The following is a 22,791-nucleotide window of genomic DNA, read 5'->3' as shown; positions in this document are numbered from 1 at the left end:
CCCAACCCTGGCGGAGGAGGCGCTCACCTCGTCACTGTGCATGGCTGAGCCTGACTTAGAACTCTCTAGAAATGGAGTCACTCAGGACCTACACTGTACGCAAGAGCTTTTCCTTCACTCGGCAGCAGAGCGTCTTCTGAGATGCCCCCAAGTTACATGAATCAGCTGCAATTTCCTTTCCCTAGCTGTGTCCATCGTATGGATCCACCAGTTTGTTAAAGGTTCACCTGTCAATGAACATGTGCGCTGTTTCCGGTTTGGGGTTTGTTATATTCTTGCACAAGAGTTTTGTTGGCATACGCTTTGGCTTTTCATGGTTAAATACCCAGGAGTAGAGTTACTGGGTCATAATATTGGTGTATGTTTAGGTTTTTTTTTTTTTTTTTTTTTTTTTTTGCAATGTTAATTCACTTTATTTTTCTTGTATAAAAACCCTATGTTGTAGCCACAGCTGGAGCTTGGGTCCTCTGCACAGAGACTCTGGTGTGGGTCTTGACGAGGTGGTCCGTGAATTCCTGATAGAGAGACTTGGTAAATACAGTCTCCTTCCAGAGGTCGGGGGTCAGGTAGCTGTAAGTCTTAGAGATGGCATCAAATGTGGCCTTGGCAAAGTTGCCCAAGGTGGCAGTGCAGCCCCTAGCTGAGGTGTAGCAGTCATCGATACCAGCCATCATGAGCAGCTTCTTGGGCACAGGCGCTGAGACGATGCCAATGCCCCTGGGAACAGGGATGAGGCGCACCAGCACAGAGCCACAGCGGCCTGTCACCTTGCAAGGGGCGGTGTGGGGCTTGCCGATCTTGTTCCCCCAGTAGCCTCTGTGCACAGGGACAATGGAGAGCTTGGCCAGGGTGATGGCCCCACGGATGGCAGTGGCCACCTCCTTGGAACACTTAAGACCCAGACCGACATGACCATTGTAGTCCCCGATAGCAACAAACGCCTTGAACCTGGTGCGCTGGCCAGCACGGTTCTGCTTCTGCACCGGCATAATCCAAAACCTCATCCTTGAGAGAGGCCCCCAGGAAAAAGTCAGTGATCTCAGATTCCTTGATGGGCAGAGAGAAGAGATAGATCTCCTCCAGAGATTTAATCTTCATGTCTTTGACCAGGCGGCCCAACTTGGTGACAGCATCCACTCCTTATCCTCAGCTTTGCCTCCGAAAGCTCCACAGCCACGGCTCCAGCCCCGTCCAGGGCCCCCAGGCCTCCAGGCCCCCCCCCCCGCCCCCCGCCCCCCCCCCGCGCCCCCCGCTGCACCAGCGTCATCTGCCATTTGGTGTTTTATCAGAGAAGAAGCGTATGTTTAGTTTTCTAAGAAACTGCCAGATCTTTTTCCAAAGCAGCAATGTATGAGAACTCCAGATGCCCCATACCCTTTCCAACACTTACGACTGTGAATCTATCAGCCAGGCGGTTGGGTGTGGCTTTAATTTCCTTTCCATAATGATTAATGACACTGAACATCCTTCTTTGGTGAAGTATCTGTTCAGATCTTTGGCCCAGTGTTTACCCAGGTTGTGTGTCATCTTATTACTGAGTTTGATGAGCTCTGTACACACTCTAGATACGAATCTCTTTCCTGTATATGTACTGTCATTCCTCACCACAATCTAAGGCTTGCTGTTTTGTCTCAAACAGATGAAGTCTTCAAGTTTCATGAAGTCAAATTGATAGCTTTTCTTTTATAATCAGTGTTCTTGTATCTTATATAAAAAAGTTTTTTGGCCGGGCACAGTGGCTCACACCAGTAATCCCAGCACTTTGGGAGATCGAGACGGGCGGATCACAAGGTCAGGAGTTTGAGACCAGCCTGGCCAACATGGTAAAGCCCCATCTCTACCAAAAACACAAAATGTAGCCAGATGTGGTGGCACCTGCCTATAACCCCAGCTACTCGGGAGGCTGAGGCAGGAGAATCACTTGAACCCGGGAGGCAGAGGTTGCAGTGAGTCGAGATAGCAACACTGCACTCCAGCCTGAGCAAGAGAGCAAGGCCCCGTCTCAAGAAAAAAAAAAAAAAATCTCCTTGTTTTTCCCTGGAAGTCTTAATGCTCTGCCTGGCCACGTCTTTCTCGTCTCTTCAGTGGTCACCTCTCCCATGAGGTCTGACAGGGCGCATGGTCGGTAGTCACTTCTCCCATGAGGTGGGGCTGGTCACTCGGCGCTCCAGCAGCATCTAGCTAGAAGTTCCCTCAGGGCCAGCCCCTCATGGTGCCAACCAGCTGGCAGGCACACAACCTCTCACTGGGTGAATCACGTATGAACAAGAGACAAATTTATCCCGGGTGGCACTTTTTGCCTCTTAAAGTGCTTCCACATCTGTAGTAGACATCACTGTGTTACCCACCAAACATCTACGCATCCTTGCTGGAAGAGAGCCCTGAAGATGCTCTGGGGGCCACGTCTCCCTATGCTCAACCCTTGTGGTCCAGACGGAAAGCCTCCTCCTTCAGGACAGGTCTTGACTGGGCTAAGAGGCACAGCTACGCCCTCCTCCAGCCACCATGACTGACAGTTCGGGGGTGGTGAGGTGGCCCTTTACAGGAATAAGGGCCAAGCCAGGGCTCTTCCTTGCTGCTGCTGTGAATCAAAGCAAGTGTGCACAGGGTGGAGCTGGGGCGGCCACCCTCCGATGGGAAGGGAGAATGACAAGCTGCAGGTCCACTAAAAAGCTGACCTGAAGGACAGCGGGACTCAGGGCCGCCAGGCCTCGAGCGTGAAGCCAGACTCCAGCCCCATCTTTTCAGGTGTGTGAGCAATGACATTCCTTCCCTTCTCCTTCAGTTTCTACTGGCACCTCTTCTACATTATAAATTACACTCAGGCACATTCGTTTTAACACATTAGGGTCACACCATTGAAACTTGTTTTTCATAAATGCTTACTCAAGTATAGCATACTCATATAAAGGTGTACCCCAAAATCGTGTGTGAATTATCACAAACTGAGCACGTCTGTAAATACCATCCAGGTAACAGTCAGGCCATGACGTCTCATCAGGCCTCTCGGTCCCCGCCCCTGACCTCGTCCTCTCCTAAGTGGCAATTTCTGTCTGGCTGCTTTCATTCAGTGTTACCCTTGAAAACTAGTTCATGTAACACGTAACAGTAGTTCCTCTCTCCACTGCAGCATAATACTGCAAGGTATGAAATCCATTCTATTAACAAAAACATTTGTGCTGTTTCCAGCTTGTGCTTTAAAGATTCTTGAAGCTCCCTTTTTATGTTACGTAACATGCATTTCTGTTCAGGATATACCTGGGAGTGGACCTGCTAGGTCTGCATACCACTGAAACATTTTGCTAAACGATTTTCAAAGTGATTCTGCTCCCATCAGAAGTGTTCTAGGTCCTTGTCAGCACTTGATATTGTGGACCCTTTCACCTTCCTTTCTGCTGGCTCTGCCGTGCTATCTATGAAGCTACGTTTCATTTTCATCTGAGTCTCCCAGAAGACAAATGGAGGCTGTTGTGTGTCTGCATCTCGGAAAGTCGAGCACAGATGTATTTGTCCCTTCACGTGAGGCCATGTGCCTCCTTTCTCAAAGGCATTCGTATCTAGAGAGTCCCCGTGTCGGCCCTGCTATGAACAGCCTCCTTTCGTGAGCTGCCCTTTCACCCTATTAATGACATCTTTGATGAAGAGAAGTCCCTAACTTTAATGTAGCCCAGTTTATGAATCTTTTATGATTAGTCCTTCCCCTTTAAAATCCTGCCCATGTTCCCATGTCATTAAGTACAGTTCTACAATAGGAATCGGCAAACTACAGCCCACCATCTATTTGCATAAAGACAATTTTGCTGGACCTGGCACAGCCCGTCTGTTTATGCACTGTGTGTGTGGCTGCTTCAGCCCCGCAACAGCAGAGTGCGGTGGCTACGAGAGACCACGTGGCCTACAGGCTCAATACTTACCATCCAGGCCTTTACAGAAAACATTCCCTGCTCTAACACATCAATCTTGAAGGTGACATTGGCTTCCATCATACCTATTTCTGTCACCTTTCCCCAATCTGTAAGTATTTTAATTATTTCTAATTGTCCAGTATTCTGAAACACACAACAGCTAACAACGTCAATTATTTCCTGAGGTAAAATTCCTACAGTGAACTTTCAGCGCAAAGGAATACTGGATACCTTCAACGTTTATGATGTGTGATTTCCAAGTAGCCCTGGCAGAAAGGGCAGCAGGTCACACCTCAACCACCTGGTTACGCGTGTGTCTCCCCAACCCGACAGGAGAACGTGTCTCAGGGGAGAACACTCTCAGCAGAAAACAATCGCTGTCAATCACGGTATTCTGGAGAGCAGTACTGAGCAGTCCCGCGGACAAGGTGCACTCGAGAGTGAGACACTGGGAGTCCTCGTCATGGAGGAAAGGCGTGGCCATCATTCCCACCTGGCCTCTATTTTCCCATAAAATGAGAAGATAGTAGTATTCCAAAGAGCATACTGCTTCACATCGTTCTAACAGTGACAAAAAGAATCACCAGCACCGAGTGTGCACGGCAGTGCCAGGCGTGGTTCTGCGTGCCTCCCGTGCAGCTATTTCACGGCCCACCCACCTGAGCACCTCCATACTCAGGCCTCTTTCACTGGGATGTGCTGGTGGATTGCCAGAGGCAGAACTCCTTCTGTTGGGTACCCAGCCCTGCCCCCAGTTATGGGAAGGCATAAAATTACTGGTGGTGGCCAGACCTGAGTGAAACAGGCTTCTTCAAGTGAAAGCCAGCTTCACAGACAAGTCATCTCAGAATCACCCGCTTCATGCAGACCCGTGTTCACCTTATTGTTATTTCAAGCCTGTATTACCTCCTGTCAATAACAATTACATAAGATTACTTCTGTGTTTTGACCCCAAATTGCCATATCCGTAGGTTAACTGAGGAACGGCTGGCTCCCCACCAGGCTTTGCGCTACACATGGTGCTGCTGTACTCCACTAATCACAGAAGGCCGTCATTGTCCCTGTCTACAGACGAGGAGACAGGCTCAGGAAATGTGGTTAACATGCCCACAGTCACACGGACACGATGGCGAACTAAAGCCAACCCCAGCTCCTGACGTGAGGTCCCACGCTGCTCAGGAGAGTCATCAGATCCCAAGTCACTGAAGACCTGGGGACAAATCTGCACGCTGAGAGCCACCCACAGATACACTCACAACAGTCATTCACCCAGCCCCAGCCGTACAGAGACGCTGAAGACCGTCCAGGCTCGCAGGGACTGTCCATCAGTGGGTGGACGCAGACCCCATGGTCCTTTCTCCACACTCTGGTGAGAGACCCTGTGAAAATCACATCATTTTAATACCACTACCCTGAAAAAACTTCCAATTGCTTCTAATCGTGCTCAGCATAAAAGCCCAGGCCCTGCCTAGGCCGACAGCCCCTGCAGGCCTGGCCCTTCCTGCCTCTCTGACCAAGAGGCCGGCACTCATCACTCACCATGGCTCCTCCCGCTTTTACTACGCTGCTTAAATGTTCCTTAAATGTCATGCCCCCTCCTGCCTCAGTGCCTCTCTCTGAATTTACTGTTCCTCTGCTGCGACCCATTTCATCTAGATCAGGTCAGCGAACTGACCACCAGCCAGTCCTGCCCACCCATATTTGTAAATAAAGTGTTATGGGAACACAGCTGTGCACCTTCATTTACACAGATTCCCTGTGGCTACTCTGGGCCACAATGGCAGAGCTGAGCTGCAAGAGACCACAGGGGCCACCAAGCCCAGGGTGTTGACCAGCTGTCCTTTTGGGGACAGCCGCCGTCAGCTGCTCTCGGTCTGTGCCGGGCCAGCAGCTGCTTCCACAAGAGCACCCTCTCTCGGTGTTCACCTCCTGGCTGCGGGAGGAGCCCGTGACACCGCTTCCTGTTACTTACTGTGCTACCTCTTCATCACCTGTGTCTGGTGGGCACTACTCCCCGATGGGAAACACAGCGAGGGAACAGATGAGCCCTCTCCAAAGAATCAACCAGACAGGACTGCACCCCTGGCACCCACAAGCGACCTCCCTCGCTCCTTTAACTCCTCGCTCAAAGTCACCTCCTCAATGCAGCCCACCCTGACCAGCCGCCCACCCACTTAAGCAGCACCTTGCCCGCCTCGGCCCCCACAATCCCACCAAGCTGACCCCAGGCCTTTTCCTACAACGCCCATCGCCTTCCACAGTCCATCAAAATTCCTTCTCAGTGGACTGTCTCCCCCACCAGGTGGGAGCTCCGCGAGGGCGGGATGTTCATCCGAGGGCTTGGAGCACCGTTTGCCCCACGTTAGATGGAGTGAACGCCAAGTTTCTCGTCAGAGAATCAGCACATCAGGATGTTCTGCTCTTATTCTTTAATTCTCCATTTTAAAGTTTAACTTCCTGGTTCTCTGTGCCCCCTTGCCTCTAGTTTTGGTAAACAAGTTTCCCGCCAGTTCTAATCAGTACTTCACATCTGTTCCCCTGGGCACCTGCTTTGACCTGTTCCGTAACCATCCTTCCCACCAAACTACCCACCCCGCCACTCTGGCTCTTACCCCGGCTCTCTTTAAAACAGCCAATCAGAATTAGCTTAGTCTGTATGGTCCAACCCTAGCCAATAGGGGAACAATGACACAGCAGTGGGGGCTACCTGCATCAGGAATAAGAGCCTCCTCCCCTCCCTCGTCCAGGTGTGCACTCGCCATCACTCCATCTGTGAGACACACCCTTCTCTAGAAGTGAATTGCCTTGCTGAGAAAATTTATATTTGAGTGCTACTTCTTTTGCAGCACCAGAAATTTACACATGACAGATACTCAGTCTTTCCTTGCTAAGTATCTGAGTGATCATGATGTGCAGCAATACTATCAGACCCAAAGGTGTCCACAGCCCTGAGACTCAGGAAGAAAGACACCTGTGCTAACTTGGGACAAATCAGAATGAGCATACACTTCTGGGGTTTGGTTTTGACAGTGGAGAAGACTGGGGTGGAGAGAAAGAGACAGAGCATGGAAGACGCAGGGAAATGTGTCCGGGTTGGCCGGGGGCAAGGTCTGAAACAGAGCCTGGCCGCTGATGGGTGTGAAACTGTGGGCAGCACCCAGGACAGAGGCCTGTGTGCCAGGGAAGGGGCCTGGCCTTCACCACAGGGCAGCATGGGCCACCAAGGGTAATCAGCTAGGGCGTGGTGTAGACAGCCTGACATCAACTGCATTCAGTGGCAATAAAAACTCCATACTGAACTTGAAAGAGGGCTTTCAGGAATACTTCCCATTCCCCAAATTTTAAACTTAACTTGAAACACAAATTTTAGAAGGCAAGTACATCATCGTTGGAACACAGGCAATAAAAACCCCACATGTGCTCCTGACACTCCCATCCCTAAAGGAAAACACACATATGCAAGTGGAGGCCTTTAAATAATTAAACAAGGCTAGAAATTATGCAAATGAAATAGATGCAAGTATCCAATGAATTTTAAATGACAGAACTACAGAAAACTTAATTGCTGTATTAGCATGCTATAAAAACACTAATCATAAATGTAAAACAATGCATGCATATACTTATATCTAAATTGTCCTGGTGACACAAAAATCAAATTGTTCCCTCCCACTGTGTTCATATGCAAACCTACCTCAATACACTGTAGAAAGAAAAGCTAATACTGGAGTCTCAGTTCTCATTTTTAATGATTATGCTCACTAATGCAAATGTTAAGTGTTTAATTAGTTTTTGTTCCATGTTTCTGAAATACTTATTATAAAAAGAGCCAAAAATATGATTCTCTATAGCACTAATTTTTAAAAAGTTACTGCCCTGCTTGCATAAAATGTAAATATTAAGTAGTATTACTTGTGGCTTAATGACGTGTTCTAGACTAGATATTAGTTTTTCATAAATGACAAGTCATGTTTCTCATCTTTCTTCATTGAAGTGGCATTGCCTACTCATCAATTAAAAATAATGCTACTCGAGTCATGTTAATGACAAATCATAAACATAATGAAGAAGAGTCATTAGTTTGCCAGACCCTGAAATAAATTCCCATTCAAGTACAGCTTTGGTTATCTGCCTTTTGAAGCTGGACAAATGATAAATTTTCAATTCTGGGCGTAACTGTTAACCTCTGGGTCTTGGAAGGACTCATGGACTGGAATAAACCCCTTCAGTCTTACCCTGCTCACCCGAGCCATCCCAGGCAAGATGCTCCTGGCTCTCAGCGAGTCCCACTGAGCCTCTCGCCCCTCCAATGCCACCACTCCAGCGCCCCAGGCCAGCTCTCCTGCCCAGGTACCTCAGCCCAGGTGTATGCTGCCTGCAGTGGGGCCTCACTGCCCGCACAAGCATAGTGCACGACTTTCAATGACCTGCTTCCCAGGTGGCTCAGGTACGCCCCCACCCTGTCCCACTGAAGCCTGAGTGCCCCAGAGAAGCTGTCTCCAATCCTGGGCACATGTGAGAACCCCCAAGAACCCAGGTAACAGTATTTCCTGAGCTCCCCAGGTGATACTAACATGCAACCAGAATGGAAACCCCCAGATGAAGAGGGCAGGCCTGAACCTGCCACACCCTTGCCTCCCATCCCCCACCTAACCACAGGGTAGACACTCTGTGGACTATGTGGTTCACAGCTTGCTGGAGTCAGTCAACACCCTGATGCCTCAGTCTACCCTAGAGATTCCAATCTGCTTCACGGGCCCAGACACAAGGATCTGGAAAAGCTCCCCAGGAGAGCCCTGGGGTTCGGGGAATGATAACGAGGCATCCTTAATTGGAGAGACTCCTTCCCTGCTGAGTTCCCACCCCCCACCATTCTCCCAAATGTTCTTGTAACCTGTGAGAGATGGGAAAGCTCTTCTTGGTTTATATCTTAGACTACATTATAAGGAGGTACGATCTCTTGCTCTATGGCCATTATCCGCTATTAGCATAAACATACAGCCATGTATATATATTCTCTAGTCAGCTATGTGGACTCGCTCCAGCATGTCTGAACAGGACCGGGCAAGCTCCAAATCCTGGCGCATGCCACTCCTTATCTGGAAACCCTCCTGACCTTCTCCTGACTTTCTCCTGACTAGCTTCCTCTTCTCCCTCATCTTCTTCCCCCTCATCTATTCAGGAAATTTCCAGGTTTTTAGCTGATCAGGTCAAGCATAGAATGTGAGGTCCGGTTCTGGCCAATGGAAACTGGACACAGCAATAGCATGATTGCGTCAGGTTATGAAAGTTCTAAATGTCCCTGTCTCCCTTGTGCAGGTGTGCTCTCATGGCAAGGCTGCCGGCGAGTGGCACCCTTCCTGCAGGAAGTCAACTAGTCTTGCTTAGTGATACATTGTCTCCGTTTGGATTCTTCCTGACGTTATAAACCCATCTCTAACATAACCCCAGTACCTGCAGAGGGCCTGGCTGAGGGCAGATTTGTGAGCAACATGTGCTCAGGGATGGGAGACTGGCATCGTGTGCTGTGCTCCCCAAATCTCCACTCTTACAGAAGGCCCAGAGCCACGGTACAGCAGGACTGTGCCTGGGGAGCTGGATGGCATCAGCGCTCACCAGCACAGGGCGTGGGGCATGGCAAAGGCACAGTGAGCACTTGTTCCAGAGAAAGAACCAACGCTTCTCCCTACTCTAGCTGCCAGGGTCCTCTCATTCCAGCCCTGTAGCCTTTGGCCCCTCAACTCCCTTCCCTGTCCCTCCCCAGTTCTTCTTGTCCCAACGCTAGTCCCCTCCCAAGAGCCTGCTTGGAGCAGCCTCCCCTCAACCAGCACTGCTCCTCTGAGTCAGACAGTGGGCAAGAACTGCCTGGTCCCTGAGTTACCTGCCACAAGCCTGTCCACAAGAATCTCTGAGTGCATGGTCTGACACAGGGCAAGCATACAGTAAGGGACAGGCACAGGGCAGCAGTGCATTGAGGGCACAGAAATAGGATCCCAGAAAGCAGGCTCCATTTCCATGTAGTTGGACCCTAGGTCTGTCCTGCAGGGGCGGTGGGGGGACAGAAAAAGGCGGGCCCTCTACTGTCTGTTCTGCAGGCCCCAGGGGGATGACTTGGTCTTCTTCCCTGTACCCAACACAGTGACACGTGCACATGAATGAATGAACCAACCAAGGGCTCCTTTAAGGCTTTACTCTTCCAGAAACACGGGCTCACCACTCCCCACTTAAATCCTCAGGATAAAACCCAAGCAACAGGGCGGGTAATGACGGCAGCAGGGCAGCTGTCACCTGGCCTCCACTTGGGCCCCTCCACCCCAGCCTTTGCTCCTGCTTGTCCCACCCCTACTGTGTGTCTCAGCTGTTATGGCCTCCCCACTTCCCACTACCAGAGAGAACACCAACATCCCTTTTGAGATGACACGTAAGATGCCACCTTCCCCAAGAAAGCCTTACCTGGCATCCTCATGAAGCCCTACTAGGCACCCCACATTTGGAAGGACAAGCTTTGCTCCCTGACCTAACATTTATTTTCTACTCATCTGTCAATCCAAGCCCAGAGAGGGCCAAGAACCACCACGTTCAACTCTGTCCCTTGTGACTGCAAGCCTCCACTCCCACCCGTCCTTCCCCACCTGCCACGGCCTTGCATATCCTAGGTGTGAAGGCTCCTCTCAGCAGAGGCTGACCCTCAGCACTGAGCTGCTCCAGATGCCGCGGGACTCCTCCACCCCTTGCTTCACACTTGCATCTTCTCCATCCTGTAGTATGTAGTCCCGGCCTCCACCAGCTCCGTCACACCGCAAGTCTGCGGCGCCCCACCTCCTCGTAATGGCAGGCAGGTGTCTAGTTCATCTCTGTCTCCCAAGCAAAGGCCCCTGCAGGCAATGACGGTTAAAGGACTACATGTGTCTTTCCTTTCATAAGAGAAAGCCCTGAGAATGCCCAGGCTTTCTCTTGTAAAAGAAAAATATGTTGGTTCCCAAGATCACTAAAAAAAACACTCAAGCTGCAAAGTGCTTGGAGCAAACGTGCCTCCCATTCTATTCAGAGTCAGTCCTCTGCTCACTAGAGATAGGTGCACATCTGATTTGCCTCCTTTGGAAGGGCTAATCAGAAACTCAGAAGAATGTAACCTTTGTGTATCGCCTATCTGTGACCAGGACGCTCCCTCCCTGCTTCTGACATATATTGATTGATGTCTCATGTCTTCCTAAATGGATAAAACCAAGCTGTGCCCTGACCACCTTGGGCACATGTCACCAGTGCGTCCTCAACCTTGGCAAAATAAACTTTCTAAATCACCTGAGACCTGTCTCAGGTTTCCTGGGGTCACACTGTCACTTGCATCGCCAGGATTTCTGGCTCAGACTCCACCTACACCCACCTGCCCTCCTGTCCACAACCAGCAGAGGGGGCTGTCTGTCACCTCCCCTTCTGCTCCTCTGTCCACTGAAACCAGAGTGTCCATGTCCACATCAACCCCTGTGCTATACACACCAGCGAAGTGGAACCATGAGCTGCAGAGACAGAACTAGAGAGAAAGAGCATCATAAAATAACTCACGTGAGACTTTCCACCTAGACACAGCACATCCTTAATAAACATAAAACTGAAATTAGGATTTGCATCAAAACTTCCCACAAATCAACCTGAAAAGTTTGCAACCTATCTTCGGGGACATTTAGAAAACTGGATATAAACTGGAAAACTAGGTTAAAATAAAAAGGCACAAAACAAAAATATAAGCAATCGCAGCAAGCCTAATTTTAATTGCCAGAGAATATTTAATCAATAAATATTCACTGTTGAGAGCTGCATCTGCATTTAGGATTATGAGGTGCTAAGCTGCAAATTTCTTAAGACTCATTAGCCAGAAAGAGTCTTTTAAATACTAAAAGTCAGACCCAGTTGAGAGTAAACACTCAGAGCTCCCTATTGACTCAACTCCAAAAATAATGAAAAAGGAAAAGAGAAGAAAACTTCCTGCAAACCATTCTGAAATGGTCAGCAGGGCCAAACTCACTTCCGATGGGAAGCCTGAGCTGCGCGCAAGAGGACATGCTGACGGCCACCCCTGCCTGCCCGGGCCTTTCCCAAAGGGCACCCAGACAGGCAGCTTAGCACCAGGGCTGAGGCGGCCACAATGCCACCCTCCACCACAGAAACACGAACGACTTCTCTCATCCATTTTTGTGTTTTCCTAACAGCACTACTAATACCTTAAAAAAGAAAGAAAAGGCCGGGCACGGTGGCTCACACCTGTCATCCCAGCACTTTGGGAGGCCAAGGTGGGTGGATCATGAAGTCAAGAGGGCGAGACCATCCTGACCAACATGCTGAAACCCTATGTCTACTAAAAATACAAAAATTTGCTGGGCGTGGTGGCATGTGCCTGTAGTCCCAGCCACTCAGGAGGCTGCGGCAGAATTGCTTGAACAGGGAGGCGGAGGTTGCAATGAGCAGAGATCGCAGTGAGCAGAGATCGCACTACTGCACTGCAGCCTGGCAACAGAGCAAGACTCTGTCTCAAAAAACAAAAAAAAGTGATCAAATATATGTCCTTGTTTTCAATATATTCAAAACAAATTTAAAACATATTTCCCTCTTTCAGCTGCTTAAAGTTGTAATAACAATCTCTGCTCTGCTGAAACCTTTCCATATCACAGCCTGGAACATACAAAGATTTTCTAATAAAATCTGAGGAAAGAATACAGTTGTCATAATTATTACTTGTCCTTGTTTTCTGCCAGTCCTGTCAAACCAAGCTTAAAATTAAGCAAAGAATGGAAAATGTCAGCTTAGCCATGGCAAAGACCTTGATCACTGTGCAAGAAAGCCAGGGCAAACCTGTGGGTGGTGGCTGGCAGGCCCTTCTCAGGCCAGATGCCTGCAGTGCCTACGCACAGGGAGATGCGCTGATGGGCGTGTTGGTGGCACTTACCGAGAGGAGCTTCCACGTCATCGGACGCACTGGCTTAGGGATTCCGGACCAGCTCAACTTTCGTAACTCCTCTGTTGATGAAAAAAAGGGACAAGGAAAAACAAGACTTACAGAAGGTTCACAAATGTCCCCAGTGCTTTCACACATTCCACCTGGATTATTAGGAGGCAATGAGCCTCATAAACAAATTAAACTAAATGATCAACATTTCAGATACCAAGTGTTCTCAATATCTGAGAGAAGGTAAATTACCATTCTATTCAAACCAAGCTACAGGTCACCTGTGTATATGTTTGCAAAAGGCATCCCCAGTGTCCCTGGCGCTACCCTGGGACAGGTGAGGCCCCACGACCCCCTCCTCCTTCAAGCAGGGAAATCTAGAGGACACTGGCCTCCTTCCTTCCCTCCCTTCCCCCTTCTCTCTCCCAAAGGAGGCTTTTTCCTCCCAACCTGACCATGTGAATTGGTTTTCCTTTCTTTCATCCATCTCGCTCTCCATTTGCTATTTAAGCATATCTATATGATGTGGTTTTTCTCACTACTGGTTTTGAAAGAAACTGTTTCATGGAGATAAGCTTGTCTTTACATAGCATTAATTAAGGATATGGCCATATTCTACACAGACAACAAAGTCTTCAAGGTAATCTAATACAAGTCAATGAAGCTTTATAAATACCTACAAGTAGAAAAGAATCACGAGGGGGAGGGGCTGGCCAGAGGCAGCAGGGTCCGGGAGCAAGGCCCACCACCTCCAAGGGCAGGGAAGGACAGCACGGGGCAGCGGGGTAAGGAGAGCCGGCCTGCATTCCATCGACCTCCGTGTCTCCTTGAGTGTCTCATTCCCATGCCCTGGACGGCTAGAGAATCCATTCCAATTTGTAGGTGAATCAACACTTGTCCAATCCCACTGAAACTCGAGTAATTATTTCTTTCCTTTAAGTTAGGAATCTACCATTAGGTCCTTCTCCTAACAGCCTGGAGCTAATGATTAATAACAGGAATAAAAGAAATGATTAAAGAGAAGACTCTGCTAATATAATCAACAAAATACAAAGTCCTGACATCTAATCTTTTTCCAATTACTAAAGTCTAAGTAAACTAAGTATCAGAATAATTGGGCGATAGTCGCAGCAATAACTTGCATTTTACAGCAATCTCAGAAAATATCAAATCTTCCCCAGTACCCTAAGGATATTATGAAAAGCAGGAACCTCATATCTGAACACCAATAATGTAATGTTTACCAACCATGTTCCCAGTGCCTCTCCCTTGGCATAACTCTGGTTTTCTGATTATGGTTTATGAGAAAAAGCTGAGAGGAAACTCATTTGCTAATGTTCTCTGAATCTATCTCCTCACTGGAAGAAATTCACAAAAATTCAAAAATCTTGAATATACACAAAGAGAAAAGGTTCTAACTCTGCTTACCCTTTGGTGTTAAAAGAGAGCTTTCATACGTATTATCTCTTCTGATCCTCAAAACACTTTGTGTTATTTAGGGCTGTGATAACATTGTATTTGAAAGAAATCATCTCGTAAAGGTGAAATGACCCAACCAAGGTCACACAGGAACTAAGCAACCTTCAACGACAAGGTCTTTCCACTACATCACAGCCACAGGAACATTCAAAAATCAACAGCACTTCTCTCCCAGCAAAAAGAAAGTAACATGGGCGTAAACGTCACAAGAACGGTACAATACCACAGAGGAAGAAAACTGCACTTCTTCACATGACGACTCACATAAACAGGAGGAAACAACCAACTGATGCCAATGTGTATTTCAGAAGCTCTTCCTCTGGGCCAGGCTCTAGGCTAGGAGTGGGGGAATTACCAACATGAGCAACACCAAACATAGCCCCTGTGCTTACACAGACCCCTGTGCTGGACAACTTGTCTGGGCTTAGAGTCCCCTGTGCTTAGAGAACCCCTTGTGCTTCCAGATCCACTCTGTGCTTGGAGGGCTCACATGTGCTTAGAGGATGCATCTGCGCTTAGAGAGCCTCCTGCGTGTTAAGGCTCACCTGCACTTAAAGAGCCTTCAGTGCTTAGAGGGCCCATCTGTGCTTAGAGAGCTCACTTGTGCTTACAAGAATTCACCTCCCATTCCAAGGAAGAGCAAAAGTAAACTTACAGCTAGCTCAACCGAGTGCTCAGAAGAACAGGCAAAGAGTGCCCTGACACTGTAGATGGGGAAGTTCACCTTGTTAGGAAGGTCAGGGCGGTTTCCTTGAGGAAGTGACAATGGACGTAAGATCTAAGGATGAGGAGAAATTAACCGGGTGAAGGGGGAGGCCAGCAGGGAAGGTAGTCTAAGCCCAGAGAACAGCTAATGCACAGCCTGGACTGTCCTGGAGAGGAGACTGGGAAGCCGAGAGTGGTCACAAGGAGACCACCTAACGAACTACTGTAGCAAGCCCAGTGTAGGGGTGATGATGGCAGTGGAAGAAAGGCAATGACCAAGGAGATATTTGGGAGCTAAACGCAAGAAGAATCGAACAACAGACTGGATAGATACATGGATCTAAGACTCAAAATTATAATGCTGTCCAGTGTCACTTTGAAAACCTGCAAGTTCAACGCAAACCCAATCAAAATTCCAATGGGATATACTTATGTGTTCTGAAACTTGGTAAGTTGACCCTAAGTTCACCTGGAATTTGAACCAGCATACGAAGAGCCAATAACCTTCCCAAAAGGAATAATGTGGAGAAACTCACATTAACAGATGAGAAAGACATATAACGGAGCTACAGGAATTAAGACAGTGGGGTTCTGACAGGGACTAAGAAATCAATGAAACACAATGAATGGTTCAAAATCAAGCCTATGTACGTATGAGCACTTAATTATGATAAAAAATAGCATTTCAAATCAGGGGCAGTCAACGACGAAGGCCACACAATATGGTAAAAGGAAATTAGACCGTGTATCTTACCACACAAAATTCCAGACACTTACAGATCTGAACGAGTGGGCGGATGAGTGTGTGTCTGCGTGCCAAGGGAAGAGGAAAAACACTAGAAGAAACCATTCAGGTTGGGAAAGGGCCTTCCTAAGCAAGACGCAAATCTATAAGTAAAAGTATTAACAAATTAACTGTATAACAGATTGGAAATGACTGTACAGTGAAGGACATATGATATGTAACCAACAAATGACAGACTAAAAACTACATGCAACCTATACCAAAAAGGTTAACATCACTAAAGCACAAAGAGCACACAGAACGGTAGGAAGGTGAACAGCTTACAAAACCTGGAAAATACACAGAAGAGGAAACTGAAACGGCTGGTAAACACATTTTGTAAAAGACATGTAACCTCAGGCTGGGCGCAGCGGCTCACGTCTGCAATCCCAGCACCCTGGGCGGCTGAGGCAGGCAGATCACTTGAGCCCAGGAGTTGGAGACCAGCCTGGGTAACACGGCGAAACCCAGTCTCTACAGAAAAAAAAAATTGGCCAAGCATGATGGTACATGCTCCTAGTCCCAGCTACTCGGGAGGCTGAGGCGGGAGAACCAACGGCGCCTGGGAGACTAAGGCTGCAATGGGCCATCGTCACATCGCTGCACTCTAGGCTGGGCAACAGAGCCAAACCCTGTCTTTAAAATAAAAAAGGCACATAACCTCAATAGTGATCAAACAACAACAAGTTAAAACAAGCAATCGGTCAAATTAGCTGGATAAAATTTTTAATGAATGGTAACGCCTAATATTGGTAAGAATTTGGATAAACGGCCACTCTCTCACAGTTTGGTAAAAGTGTATATTGGCATAGATTTTTTTGTTGGTCAAATTTCAAAAGTACATAAGTACCTTTGAGCAGCAACTTTTTTTTTTTTGGAGATGGAGTCTCGCTGTGTCCCTGAGGTTGAAGTGCAGCGGTGTGACCTCCACCTCCTGGGGTCAGGTGATTCTCCTACCTCAGACTCCCGAGTAGCTGGGATTACAGGTGTGTGCCACTGTGCCCAGTTAAGTTTTGTATTTTCAGTAGAGACAGGATTTGGCCATGTTGGCCAGGTTGGTATTTCTACAAAACCACAAAGTTTCTGTGACATCGCCACTTCAATCTCCGATTTGTCAAATTCCATCCAGCTCTCTGGGCCCGTCGCACATCCTGCCACATCTAAGATGCCTTCCTGACAACTACAGTCCTCACTCCCTTAGCTCTTCTGTGAGCTCCAATGACAGGGCTGTGTCAGGAGTGCCAGTCTTGACGTTTAGAAGTCATGTGTGTGCTCCTGAAGGTCAGGCTCCACTACCGCCTGTCTCCAGTTAAGTGCTGGAGAGAATTCCCCATCCTTTCCTCCTTCCCTTTAGGGGTTGGTTTGTTTGTTTGTTGGGGGGTGTGATTTTTTAAATCAAATGATAGTTTATATACAATAAACATGCTGCTAGGCTGGGCACAGTGGCTCACGCCTGTAATCCCAGCACTTTGGAAGGCTGAAGCAGACAGATCACCTGAGGTCAGGAGTTCGGGACCAGCCTGGCCAACATGGTGAAACCCCATCTCTACTAAAAATACAAAAATTAACCATGATATGGCGCCTGTAGTCCCAGCTACTCGGGAGGCTGAAACAGGAGAATCCCTTAAACCTGGGAGGCGGAAGTCGCAGTGGGCCAAGATTGTGCCACTGCACTCCAGTCTAAATGACAAAGTGAGTCTCCATCTCAAAAAAAAGTACTGCTGACATAGAACATTTCTATTGCCCTTTTCTGGTCATTCTTAGCCCCAACTCCAAGTTAACTGCCTTCTGATATCTATCACCAAAGAATGGATTTGTCTGTTCTTGCAATTCATATAAGCAGTACATACAGGCAATGGCTCCTGCCTGTAATGCCAGCACTTTGGGAGGCCGAGGCAGGTGGGTCACCTGAGGTCGAGAGTTCGAGACCAGCCTGACAAACAGGGAGAAACCCTGTTTCTATTAAAAGTACAAAATTAGCCAGGCATGGGTGCATGTCTGTAATCCCAGCTACTAGGGAGGCTGAGGCAGGAGAATCACTTGAACCCAGGAGGCGGAGTCACAGTGAGCCAAGACTGCACCACTGCACTCCAGCCTGGGTGCAGAGCAAGACTCTTTCTCAAAAAAGCAAAAGGGAAAAAAAAAGATACACCTGTAGCCAAACAAACATATGAAAAAAAGCTCAACATCACTGATCATTAGAGAAATGCAAATCAAACCCACAATGAGATACCATCTCATATCAGTCAGAATGGTAATTATTAATGCTGGTGAGGTTATGGAAAAAAGGGAACACCTTTATACTGTTGATGGAAGGGTGAATTAGATCAAACATTGTGGACAATTCCTCAAAGACCTAAAGACAGAAATACCATTCCACCCAGTAATCTCATGACTGGGTATATACCCAAAATAATATAAATCATTGTTACAAAGACACATGTGCAGCTATGCTCACTGCAGCACAATTCACAGTAGCAAAGACATGGAATCAACCTGAATGCCCATCAATCACAGACTGCATAAAGAAAATGTGGTACATATACACCATGGAACACTATGCAGCCATAAAAAGGAACAAGATTATGTTCTTTGCAGGGACATGGATGGAGCTGGAGGCCATTATCCTTACCAAACGCAGGAGCGGAAAACCAAATAACACATGTTCTCACTTACAAGTGGGAGCTAAATGATGAGAACACATGGACACATAGAGGGAACATACTGGGGCCTATTGGAGGGCAGAGGATGGGAGGAGGGAGAGGACACGGAAGAGTAACTAATGAATACTAGGCTCCGTACCTGGATGATGAAAGAATCTGTACAACAAACCCCATGACACATATTCACATATGTAACAAATCTATACACACTGCACATGAACCCCTAAACTTATAAATAAATAAATAAAATGAATCTGCCATAAGGTTCTTTAACGTGATTGCACCATTTTACACTTGCCACCAGCAATGTATGAAAATTTGAATTGTTCCATACCTTGGCAAAAATTTAGTGTTGTATTTTTCTTTTAGCCATTTTAGTAAGTGTTCAGTGGTATCTGACTGTGATTTCATACAGCAATTCCATGATGATTCATGATGTTTTGCACCGAAGAGACTTTCACGTGTTCACTGGCCATCTCTGTACTTCCTGTGAGGTGTATGTTGAAATCCTTTGCCCATATTTTATTGGGTTGTTCTTAATTTTATTACTGATTCATGAGTCTCTTTCTAATTACTAACTTTTCTTCTGATTAGGGGTCATATTTTCCTGTTACAGTTACTTTGTTATCGAATGCCAGATATCCCAGGTATCAATTTGTTGCCACTGTGATACTGGAACTGGATCTTGTAAAAACTTCTCCTTTGTCAGCTGGCGTGGCCTCATCCTGTTCAGTAGAGAGGGCTGAAGGGACCCAAATGGTGTCTTCCAGGTTCATACGGCTCATTCGCCAGGTTCCTGTAGGTGTCCTCTCTCCAGCATTCGGTTCCCACAGCTCTTGGGATTATTCAACTCACTGCCTTCTGGTGACATTCCCTACCTCACAGAGCAGTGGGGATCTCCTGAGCAGATCAATACTCAGCCAAGGACTCGATGGGACTTTGCAGACATCTGGGGTTCTCTCCCTGTACAATCCCCTCCTCTCCAACACTCTGCTCTATTTATTATTCTGTTTCAGCCTCCTCAAAACTCTCCTAATTGCTTAGCTCAGCCAAGCTGTGTGTTTCATTTGGGTTGCCACTACTTGTGCCATTGCTTGGCAACTGCATTCAATTGCAAACTGAGTAATTATAAAGTTCACCTTCCTCATCTCTTATCTCACAGGGTCATAGCCCTACATTGCCTTGGTCCAGCAGCTGAGAACAGCTGTGTCATATATACGGTCCAGTTTTCTAGCTGTTTATAGCAGGAAAGCAATTCCTTTCACAGTTCTTCCTTCATAGGTCAAGGCAAAAGTCAATTTGCTAATATATTTTAAAAGAATTTTTTGTCTATAGTCATCATAGATATTGGTCTCAGGTTTCCTTTTCTTATAATGTTTTTGTAAGATTTTGGAATCAGGATTAAGTTACCTTAAAAAATGAGAAGTATTTACTCCTCCTCTCTTTTCTGAAAGAGTTCCTGGAGGATTGGTATTATTTCTTCTTCAAATGTTTGAGTTCACTAGTAAAGCCATCTGGTCCTGAGGGTTTCCTTGTGTGAAGTCTCTTGTATAACAAATTTAAAGGCTTCTGTTTCTTCTTGCATTAGTTTAAGTTGAGTCTTTCAAGAAATATGTCCATTTCATGAATTGACTGGCACAAAATTGTAAGTAACATTCATTATTATTTTTTTTTAATGTCTGTAGGATCTGTTGTGATGTCCCCTCTTCCATTTCTGACATTGGTAACTTGTTTTTTCTCTTTTTTTCTGTTCATTAATCTAACTAGAGATTTTTCAGGGGTCTCTTCAAAACAATTTTATATTTTAGTGATTCTTTTCTTGTTTATCCATTTTTCAGTTTGCTGATTTTCACCCTTATTTCGATTATTTCTCTTCTTTTACTTGGTTTTTGTTCTTTTGCTAGTTTCTTAAAATGAAAGCTTTGAATACTGATTTGAAACCTTTATTCTTTTCTAATACAGGCATTTAAAAGGGCGCCTTCTCCTCCAAGCACTGTTTTAGCTGTATTACACAAATTTTGACATGTGTTGTCATTATCATTCAGTTCAAAATTCCTTGCGATTTCTTTGATCCATAGGTTGTTTAGATGTACGTAGGTAAATTTCCAAATATCTGAGGATTTTCTGTGTATCTCGTTGTTACTGGTTTTTAATTTAAAGCATTTGGTCAGACACACTTGGTGGTATTTCAACCCTTTCATATTTACTGTAACTTTTTTGGGACCAGCACACAGTCTCCTTGGTGGATGTGCCATATGTCCTTGAAAAGACTGTGCATCATCAGTTAGTAGATGTGGTGTTTTACAACGCAGTTAGATCCCACTGGTTGATAATGCTATTCTGATCTTCTATACTTCTCCTTTTTTTTTTTTTTTTTTTTTTTTTTGAGACAGAGCTTCACTCTGCTGCCCAGGCTAGAGTGCAGTGGTGCGATCTCAGCTCACTGCAACCTCTGCCTCCCAGGTTCAGGCAATTCTCTGCCTCAGCCTCCCGAGTAGCTGCAATTACAGTCACCCACCACGATGCTCAGCTAATTTTGTGTATTTTTAGTAGAGACGGGGTTTCACCATCTTGGCCAGGCTGGTCTTGAACTCCTGACCTCGTGATCTACCAGCCTCTGCCTCCCAAAGTGCTGGGATTACTGGCATGAGCCACTGAGCCTGGAGTTCTATACTTTTACTAACATTTTAATTTACCTGTTGTATTAATTACTCACAGAGGGCTGTTAAAATTTCTGTATGGGATTGTGAACTTGTTTATTTCTCTCTTTATTGCTGTCAATGTTTGCTTTATGTATTGTAAGGCTGGTACATACACATTTAGGACTCCTCTCTCTACTCAATGAATTGATCCTTTTATCATCATGAAACATCCTTCTTTGTCTCTGATACAACTCTTTGTCTTGAGATCTACCTTTTCTGATGTAATTATAAGCAAATTAGTTTTCTTGTGATTAGCGCTTGCATGACATATCTTTTTCTGCCCTTTTATTTCAACTGCCCGTCTTTATGTTTCAAACGTGTGTGTTTTGCTTTTGTTATGGTTTGAAGGTTTTTGTCGTCTCCAAAAATTCAAGTGCTGGAGAGTTAACCCCCAGCGCAGCAGTGCTGGGAAGTGGCCCTGTGGAAGGTGCTTAGGTCATGAGTGATCCACCCTCCTGACTGGATCAGTGTCACTATAATACTGCTTCCGAAGGTGGATTTGCCCTCTTCTGCTCTTCTGTCATGTGAGGACACAGATTTTGTCCCGTTTTGCCCTTTACTTTTGACCACGAGGACGCAGCAGGCGAGCCTTCACCAGATGCTCGCACCTTGATGGAGACTTCCCAGTCTCCTAAACTGTGAGAGAAAAAGTTCCGTTGCTTATGGACTATCCAGTCTGTGGTATTCTGTTAGAGCAACATGCAACAGATGAAGACAGCTTTCCTTTCAGCTTTCTGTCTCTACAGTTTCATACAGTCAGACAGTAACATCACAAGTCCTCTAAGAGAGAAGACTAAAATGTAAGAAAAACTTACATAGGCAGAAAATGAATGAGATTAAGAATGAATGAAAGTGAATGGGAAATAAATACCATTTCTTCTACAACGGTGGATTTCCTTTCTGAAAAAGGAAACTTTGAAATATTTTCATGAAAACACCACCAAAATCACAATTTCATGCTGATCTGCACTGTGAAAGCTTTACTTCTAAATAAAACTCCCACTTAGGAAGTTACCAAGTGCTAACTCTAAAGAAGGCAGAGAGAGAGCAGAGCGCAGAGGAACAAAGGCTGGCTGTGGGTTCGGCGCACGTGGCTTCAAGGACCCGCTTGGCCAACCCTTCATCTCTCAAGCTCCAGCTTCCTCCACTGGAACACAGGACAAATGAAAATGCCTAACTTGCTTAAGTCACACGGTTTTCACAAGGAACAAAGACACAAAACATGGGGAAACGTCTGTGACATAACACACAAACACAAGAGCACGCTTCTGTTATGCTGACACATGCAGTTATTCAGCGCTCTGTGAACCCAAACCATAAAGCAACTAGGTCTCATTCATTCTAATTGGATGTAAAATATCACATTTGAGACTGAATGAGAAATCTGTCACAAAATGGTGTATGCAAAGAACTCATCATTATAAGCACTTTTTTTCGAAAAGCCCAGAAAAAAAGAAAAAAATCAACCCATCACTTAAGCTTCTTTTTTTCTTAAGATTCATTTCTTATTAACTGCCTTTAATTATGATTTTTAAAACCTTTTGTAACAATCAAATCTGGAGGAAACACCGAACAACAAGAAGAAATGCATGAGCCCGGCAATCACCTAGGC

The 22,791-nt window shown here is 46.4% G+C and overlaps 1 protein-coding gene and 1 pseudogene across 8 annotated transcripts in view; both read right to left on the bottom strand.

Annotated features, from left to right (window-relative positions):
• Positions 1-22,791, bottom strand: part of TBC1D22A (TBC1 domain family member 22A) — a 384,809-nt gene that overhangs the window by 283,257 nt on the left and 78,761 nt on the right. For all 7 annotated transcript variants that reach the window (XM_032261505.1, XM_032261506.1, XM_032261502.1 and 4 more), the window contains one exon: positions 12,847-12,917. In XM_032261505.1, coding sequence (XP_032117396.1) covers positions 12,847-12,917 — 71 coding nt within the window. The remainder of the gene's footprint in view (positions 1-12,846; positions 12,918-22,791) is intronic.
• LOC116538914 lies at positions 370-1,289 on the bottom strand (annotated as a pseudogene). The gene has a single exon (XR_004263839.1). The product of XR_004263839.1 is annotated as a 40S ribosomal protein S2 pseudogene (transcript).

This window comes from Sapajus apella, unplaced genomic scaffold, assembly GCF_009761245.1.
Source record: "Sapajus apella isolate SASKATOON/1434 unplaced genomic scaffold, GSC_monkey_1.0 scaffold123, whole genome shotgun sequence".
In the NCBI taxonomy this organism is placed as follows: Eukaryota; Metazoa; Chordata; class Mammalia; order Primates; family Cebidae; genus Sapajus; species Sapajus apella.
This window is presented reverse-complemented; position numbering and strand designations above follow the sequence as displayed.